Raw genomic sequence first — 8,754 nt, forward strand, 5'->3', positions numbered from 1 at the left:
TTATTATTATTATTATTATTATTATTATTATTATTATTATTATTATTTCCATACTTTTTTTTGCAACCTAATTACTTCTGCAAACTTTATTTGGTCTGTTCATCAAAACCTTCATTGATTCAGAAAATGTGCTATGACTTTAGGCTTTTGTACCTTATTTTTCAAGATATATATTTCTATTTAAAATTATGTGTAATTGCCTCATTGAAATACACAGAAATATTTTCAATTGTTTTCAGTAGCATTGTTCTCTTTTAAATCTGCCGTTTTTTTGTCTTCTTTACTCTGGTTACCTTATAGTTAACCCTTTGCTACTTTAGCTTTTACTGTAGTCATATTTTTAATACCTTTTGTTTTTAGCTATTTAGCTAGCCATTTAATAGTTTTTAGCTTTTAACAAGCTAGTTGCTTGTTTTAGCTAGCCTTCTGCTACACTGGCCTTTTTACAGTTACTAATGTACATGCTGAAAGTCAGAATTTTGCAATGCATTGTGGTCTAGATAAATGCATGCTCACTTCCTGTTTGTTAAAATACATTTAATGTAAAGAGGGTTCATATCTACCAGTGTTTCAGTTGGTTGACACCCGGCAACATTTCACATTGAAGATATTTTGCCATCACAATGTAAAATTGCAAATTTTTTTAAAAATATTATCACGTTCATATACAAAAGTCAATAAAATCAGGTCAATCATAAAGACTGAAATTAGCTGTGAATGTATTTACAGAGTTGTGACTGATTAGCACGTGCGCATTAGTACCGTAACTGTAAATGTCATGGTTCTTTATTGACATTTGCATCACATGTGGTGCATGTGGTGGAACAAAAATGTGTACACAGGATCCCAGTTACATCCAACAAAAGTCTACATTGTAAAAGAAAAACAGTAATAAACAGCACGCCAAAAAAACAGCAGCCCGAACACGAGTCTGCGTGAGCAGATGAGTATGATCGAACACAGCAGCATGAATAAATCAGCAGCACGAGATCAGCAGCATGGATAGTCAACAGCACATATCAAAAGGTCAAAATGTCCCTATGTTGCCATTGTGTCCTGGGGGGGCGGGTCTGTGGGCCCCCGCGTCCACTATTGGGCATTCTTTTGGAGAAATCTGGTGGTGGCAGGCATGCTTGCGCGGGTGTTTGGATTCAGGTGCTTTGACAGATGCACGCTAGGTTGGGTAGTGGTGGAAGCTAGATGATTCCTTGTGCGATGTCGAATGTTTCATGGTGATATTATGGGTGGCATTGTGCTGTGCATGTTGTTTTGTCATGGTGGTCTCTCGTCTTATCTTCTTCTCTTTTATTATTTATTTATTCTTCTTTCTTCTCTTTCTTTAAAAAAAAAAAATAAAAAATAAAAAATTTGAGCGATGATGATAAGTTCATTGAAACACTTCACAATGTTTCTACACTTAAACTGAGCTCACAAAAAAAAAAAAGGTCAAAATGTCAATTTAGCATTTAGCTAACTTATTGCTATCTTTGGCTTTTAGCTATCATTTGCTTTGTATGGTTTTTAGCTAGCTTTTTGCTTTGTTGGGTTTTAGCTAGTTTTCCTCTTTTAGCCTTGACAACTCAATTTCAGCATCTTCAGCAAAACTCAGCAAAGTAATTCAGCACTGAGCACTCATTCTGCTTCTTCACACAAAATGCAGTTTCTGTAGTTGAATTTGATGCATTTGATCTGGTGGAGCTGCTCAGAGTGGAAAATCGATGCCCTTCTGATGCACACAACCAAGCTCACTTTAATAACTTTACCCACAGGGTACCAGGCTTGTGAAAGCACCACCAGGTGGCTTCACTATTATCCACAAGCTCTAACAATATTTCTTTTCCATTAGTGAAGGAGGAGGTTTCCAGCTCACATAGTGTTTGTTCTCGGAAAGCGCTCCTTGCCCCATGTTTCTCTACTGTTCTCTAATGGTAATAGTCTTAGACTCAAAGTCAGGTTCATGTTCACCTCTGTGCAGCGTCCCATGGTTATCCATTAGAAGTGCTGAGGCTGATTTTAAAAAGCTTCTGCCTCAGCATGTGCATCTAGGAAGCTGTGTGATCTTTAATGGACTTTCACAGTGATGTGTATGTAAATGTTGCATGTTGACATGTGCGCTAATGGTAGCTGCAGTCCGTCTCCGGGGAGTCCTCATGGGGCCAAGGTGGAAGAGGCTGGTTGGGTTAGATAAGAGGGGGGAGTGTAACCTTTCGGATACTGGCTGAGGGTCAGTGGTAGTAATATGCAATTCTGCTGGCATGTGTGGATATCATATTGTAAAGGGCAATGAGCTCTCGAGGACAGTTTCAGTCACAATCTGTACATAAATATTGGATTTCATTCTAAATCAAGTTGACACTCAGAGCTGACCATACACACTGGCTGTGACATGTTTATTTTTTGTGTGACTGTGTGTTTCGGGGTGGTATAAAGTAGACACGCAAGGATCGCCTGTGCTTGGCCAACATTTCTCTGTGCTCAGATGCGTTGCATACATGCCCAGGGCAGAAACGTGACAGTGGGTCTCTAATATTTATTTGAGCTTTTGTTCACATGCAGCTTAATCCTGTTTTATGAGAAAGCAAAACCTCTGTTTTTATTTTATTTTTTTTTATTTCACCTTCAATTTAACTTAGTGAGGACTTAGTCGTGGTAGTAGCTAAAACTGATCCACAAATTTTGGGCGCTAAGATTTTAACTAAGAAGTCTAAAAATTTGCCCGCTAACTATACGGTATTTGGAATCAACTTACACCTGTCTGTTAGCAAAATATTTCATAAATTTGTGGACGAATTTGAATGAAACCCAGAATATAATGATTCAAAGAAAAAACTTCTACAAGTGACTTTTACAGTCAGCCTCATTTAAAATGGTGATTTAAAAAAATCAGCATTTTCCAACACATACACTCTGAGCACTAAAAGTGTCATGAATGGCTTGAATACCCTCACAACAACATTGCATGATCTCACAAATGTGCACAAAATAAAACCTAATGTACGGTGGCCCTAAGGTGTAAATGAACAACATTGGAAAAAAAACGGAATTACATTTGAAAAAACACAACAAAAACAACAAAATCACAATAAAATTTGAAAGAAACAGTTACATTTGAAAAAAACGGAATTACATTTGAAAAAACGTAATTACATTAAGCCAAAGCAGAAGTGTCCAAAGCAGAAGTGTCCAAAGCAGAAGTGGCCTGAATTACATTTTTTCAAATGTAATTCTGTTTTTTTAAATGCTATTCTGGCCTCTTCCGCTTTGGCCTAATGTGATTCTGTTTTTTCAAATTAAATTCTGTTTTTTCAAATTAAATTCTGTTTTTTCAAATGTAATTCAGTTTTTTCAAATGTAATTCTGTTTTTCTAATGTGATTCGGGCCACTTCCGCTTTGTCCACTTCCGCTTCCTCCACTTCTGCTTTGGCTTAATGTAATTCAGTTTTTTCAAATGTAATTCCGTTTTTTCAAAAGTTGTTAATTTACACCTTAGGGCCACCATACTAATGTCATTTAAAAGGTATAACCAAAACAGCTATAGCTCTATCTTCTCTCGATATAAGGTGATTTTGGATAGCACATATCAGTCAGTGAGGGGGAACTGAGCACACTTCCATCTTGTACTGCTTTGCTGCAATAAACACACATTGATTCAACATGTTTCTATTAAAACGGTCTATTTTTGTTTTCGAAACAATTAGATTTTTGTAAACCAACTAGAACTACACAGTCCCATGCTCAGGCAGTCCTTCTTAGAGTGAAACTGTACACCAGGTAAAAAAAATTGCATTCTCACAGCCATTTTCTTCTTCCCCCTTCAGGCAATGACCTGTTCTTGGTTGCAGTCCACGAGCTGGGCCATGCCCTCGGTCTGGAGCACTCCAGTGACCCGACTGCCATCATGGCTCCTTTCTACCAGTACATGGACACGGAGAGCTTCAAACTACCTCATGATGATCTGCAGGGCATCCAGAAAATCTATGGTGATTTTTTAGTATAATTTTTTTAAAATAATGAGACATAAGAAAAAGTACTTTGCATTGTTTCAACACTTTATCCAAGATGCTCGCCTCACCGTCACAAAACACTGAGTAGCACAGATTAGAAACTTAGTCACCGCTCTATCGGTCATACTGAGTTGGATGCCAATAAGCAGCATTTGTCAGCTGTTAGAAGAGGTCAGCCAATCTGAGATTTTCAAAACAGCATGAGTCAACCAACAGATGCCAAAGAGGTAAAATAATCGGTGCCAATTTAAAGCGCACATTGGTAAAAAAAAGAAAGTAAGAAAAAAAATATCTCAGTGGGAATAAACTCAGGAATAGCAGAATCTTTCAGAAACACAGCAGTGAAGCACAGACAAGGTGACGGAACAGGAAGAAACTCAGTGTTTTTCTATTTTCAGGACCACCAGATAAAACTCCTCAGCCAACAAGACCCCCTCCTACAGTTCCCCCTCCTCGCTTCCACCTTCCCTCAGATCCCCGAAAACAGGGTCGCCACGTCAGACCCCATCACCCTCCACAGGGGGCCAAACCATCTAACCCCAACGCCAAACCTAACATCTGTGATGGAGGCTTCAACACTCTGGCCATCCTCCGACAGGAGCTGTTTGTCTTCAAGGTAAACTTAAGCTAGAGAAATTTCATTTCCTGTTGAAATGCAGTATGAATGCTTATTGCAGAAGAACTTACTGAGAAACAGCTGAAATTAACTAAAAAACATGCTGAACTGGAAGAACAAGTGTAAATTAGCAGAAGAAAGCAGTATATATTTGCTGAAATAAGTTTAAATAAGCAGAAATGAGCACAAAAATGAGCAAATTAGCAACAACCCACCCCCCACCTCCGAAATTAGCAAAAAATGACTGAAAGGTAGCTGAAAGGAAGAAGGAAGCTTAAACTACCAGAAGGAAGCTGAAACAGCTGAAATGAGCTAAAAAATGTGAAAGTAGCTGAAAAGGCTAACATTTGCATATAATTGCTAAATAGTAGCTGAAATAGCTGAAACTAACATAATTAGGCTGGAAGGAGCATAACAAGATGAAATTTTAATTAGGCTGAAAGTAGCAGATTACCATGAAAAACTTGAATTTATCTGAAAACAGCTAAAATGAGCTAAAAAGCTAGTTGAAAATGTAGAACAAACTTAATTTAGCATAAGAAAACAGATGTTTGCCCAGTTAGGCTGAAAGAAGCAGAAGTGAGCACAACAAAGTGGAACTTATATGCAAAAAGCTGAAATTAGCAACAACAACAAAAAAAAATAGCTGAAAAAGCAGAAAGAAGCTGAAATTACAGGATACAAGTGGAAAGAGCACATTTTTGTTGTATTAGTCTGAAAAAAGTTGAAATGAGTGCAAAAAATGTGGAATTAGCTGAAAAAGCTTAAATTAGTATAACAACAGCTATATAGTAATTGAAATAGTAGAAAAGGCTAAAATTTGCAGAAATGAGCTGAAAGGAGTATAACAAGCTGAAATTAGCAGAAATAAGTTAGAAGCACAGAAATGTTGTAGTTAGCAGAAAGAAAATGAAAGAGCACAAAACAGGTGGGGACCCCCCACCCCCCAAAATGTGAAAGGAGCAGTAAAAGGTTGTAAACAGATTCAATTCATTTTCTATGAGAAAAAAAAACCCGACATAAAAAGCTAAATATTTCAAAAAGCTAAAGTTGCACCAATACCAAAAGTCATAGCAGGATTATTCTGAAAGAGCTGAACGTTATGAGATGATGTGTTGAAATAGCTTAAAACCAGCGGGACAAGATCAGCGCCCAAAAATGTATGGAAGAAAAATGGATCAAAATAGTGTGAATGCTTCATAAGTATTCACACAATAATCAACCATAGAAATCCATCCTGCTGGGCTCAGAGCAGTTTAATAAAATATGGTTCTGTGTTTTTTTTTATTCAGGACCAGTGGTTCTGGAGGGTCCGGGACAACTCAGTGGTTCCAGGGTATCCCATGCAGATCAACTTCTTCTGGAAAGGCCTGCCTGCTAAAATAGACGCTGTGTACGAAAACAGTGAAGGAAAGTTTGTTTTCTTCAAAGGTAATAAAAGCATCCATGTTTCTAATTGTTGTACAGTAAATTAATAATCATTATCGATCAATAACGTGAAAAGTGAGAAATCATATAATTTTTAGCTTACTTGATGTCCTTCAATGAAATATCCAGTGAACCACTAGAAGGATTTAATGAAATCATCACTGATTACCATGTGGAGTCTTCCAGATTCAACGTGGACCTCACAGATAATTGATTTTAGCAAATATTAAAACAGCTATAACTCAGTTCATTTCCCAAATATTGAGCTAAAGTTTGGCATGGTGGTAGCTGAGAGTCTTCCCAACACATCAACCACCAAGAGATTGTACATAATTTTAACCTGAAACATTAGCTTTAACTATGAGTCAGTTCTGTCTGTCTGTTAACAAAACATCTAATTTTAATGAAACTCCAAGAAAATAACCACAAGGTGCTCATCTTCAGATGATTAACATTTGGGGTTGACCCAATTTAAAATGGCCACCACAACAAATCTAAATCATTAAACTCAAAAAATGGTACAATTCAGTAAGTTTGACATATATTGAGCTAAAGTTTGACAAGCTAGTTCTTGAAATCCTTCCACATCACATAGTTTATCCATTGACAGAACAATTTATTGAACACTTTGATTTGCCATGCTAAGAGTTATATTTAAGGCAGTGGTTCCCAACCCTGTTCCTTGAGGAACACCATCCTGCATGTTTTAGTTGTTTCTCTGCTCCAAAATACCTGATTAAGTGATTTAATTACTTCCTCTCGTTCTGCAGAAGCCTGTTAATCACCCATTTAATAAAATCAGGTGTCTTAGCAGGAAATAACTAAAACATGCAGGATGGTGTTCCTCAAGGACCAGGGTTGGGAACCCCTGCTTTAAGGAAATTGTACAGCACTTTGGTTGGCCTTGTTGCTGTTTTAAATGCTCTATAAATAAATTGGTATGATATGGTATGGTAAGGAATGCTAGCTTCAGTCAATCATTTGTGCTTGAGGTTTTAATGCAAACAGTGGAGCAAGGCATTCAGATTTGTTTATCAGAGATGTGTACTTACAGCAGGAATGAGTTGTATCATCATTTCTAGTTAAATTGTCAAAACCACTGCATCCAAAAACACAGTTTTTAAAATGGTCGGCCATGCACGTAAACGTTCATCATGTGGAATTTGATTAGATAATAACAGAATGAGTGAGGTTGCATTGAATTCTGTATGGTAGAAGAACGGGTGTGGGTCACAGAGAGCCATCCATCCGTTCATCAGGCAGATTAACATGACATCTGTCACCCGGTGGAATAAGAGAGCCTCTTGATTTATTCATTCACTCAGAGGGACTGAAGCACGTGTGTGTTCATGGGTGTGTTCATGTGAGAGCCTAGCCATCACAACAGCTTTCTGCGCTCCGTCTAAGGCACTTCTGATCCAAATGAATCAAACGCAACTGTAGCTTCAGTGAAACTCAAAACAAGAAGATGCAGCAGAGTTTCCCTCGGAGCATCATCGGTCAAAGATTGTGTGCCATGCAGATAAGCTTTAAACAAGATTATGAAACATCTGGACTTTGAAATCACATGGAAAGAGAAAAAAAATCCCACTGACTGGCAAACCCCCCAACAAGGGGAATGTATATGTGTTTATTTTTTTTTCTATGGTGGTTTTTAATTTATATGAAAGAATTACTGCCCCAGTGCATTCTAACGTCCTGACTGATTCTATTTCAGGAAACCGTTTCTGGGTGTTCAAGGATACCACTCTGCAGCCTTCATACCCTCAGGACATCTCTCTGTTCGGGAGCGGCATGCAAACTGAGAGTATCGAGACAGCTGTCTGGTGGGAAGATGTCGCCAAGACCTACTTCTTCAAAGGAGACAGGTTTGTGTGGATTATTTGTCATCAAGTCAAGTATTTGAGCAGAACTAACATTGAGGGAGAAACACAAGCATTTAGAGTTATAGCTGAAATATAATTCTATTTCAGCTGTCTCAAGACGCATTTTACATTTTAAATGTGATGCCAGGAAGAAAAACAAATATAAAAACAACAGCATTTGTTTTTTTTTCCCCTTAGATTTGAACACTACAGATAAAATAGTTACCTACTTTGATCCAAGATATAGCTTCTTGTTAGCTCAGAGCCTTCTTTGCCGTATTATTTATTTATTTGTTTGTTTATTTATTTGTTTGTTTATTTATTTATTTATTCATTCATTTGTTTGTTTATTTATTAATTTATTTATTTATTTATTTATTTATTTATTAATTTATTAATTTATTAATTTATTAATTTATTAATTTATTAATTTATTAATTTATTAATTTATTAATTTGTTAATTTATTAATTTATTAATTTATTAATTTATTTATTTATTAATTAATTTATTTATTATTATTATTTTGGTCAGTCATTGCAGATTAAAAGTTGGAAATTGGAAATACCCTCTGTCCATCCGTGCATGTTGTGAACATGGTAACTTAAAAAATAAGTCAACTACCAATTTCCATTTTGGTTTGTGGCTGCATCTAGGCGTGAGAAAGGTTTCTTTCAAAAATGTTTATGTATATAAAAATGTGCGGGTGAATATCTATCTATGTATGTGTATATATATATATATATATGTATATATGTATGTATGTATGTATATGTATGCATATATATGTATGCATATATATATATATATATATATGTATGTATGTATGTATATGTATGCA

The 8,754-nt window shown here is 36.3% G+C and overlaps 1 protein-coding gene across 1 annotated transcript in view; it reads left to right on the forward strand.

The window, feature by feature from the left end:
* mmp16b (matrix metallopeptidase 16b (membrane-inserted)) overlaps window positions 1-8,131 on the forward strand; it is an 18,882-nt gene extending 10,751 nt beyond the window's left edge. Inside the window, exons 5-9 of the mRNA XM_037681351.1 lie at window positions 3,820-3,981; window positions 4,404-4,621; window positions 5,914-6,052; window positions 7,767-7,917; window positions 8,113-8,131. Coding sequence (XP_037537279.1) covers window positions 3,820-3,981; window positions 4,404-4,621; window positions 5,914-6,052; window positions 7,767-7,917; window positions 8,113-8,131 — 689 coding nt within the window. The remainder of the gene's footprint in view (window positions 1-3,819; window positions 3,982-4,403; window positions 4,622-5,913; window positions 6,053-7,766; window positions 7,918-8,112) is intronic.
* The last annotated feature ends 623 nt before the right edge of the window (window positions 8,132-8,754 follow it).

Source organism: Nematolebias whitei, chromosome 9, assembly GCF_014905685.2.
Source record: "Nematolebias whitei isolate Nwh7 chromosome 9, NemWhi1, whole genome shotgun sequence".
Classification (NCBI taxonomy): Eukaryota; Metazoa; Chordata; class Actinopteri; order Cyprinodontiformes; family Rivulidae; genus Nematolebias; species Nematolebias whitei.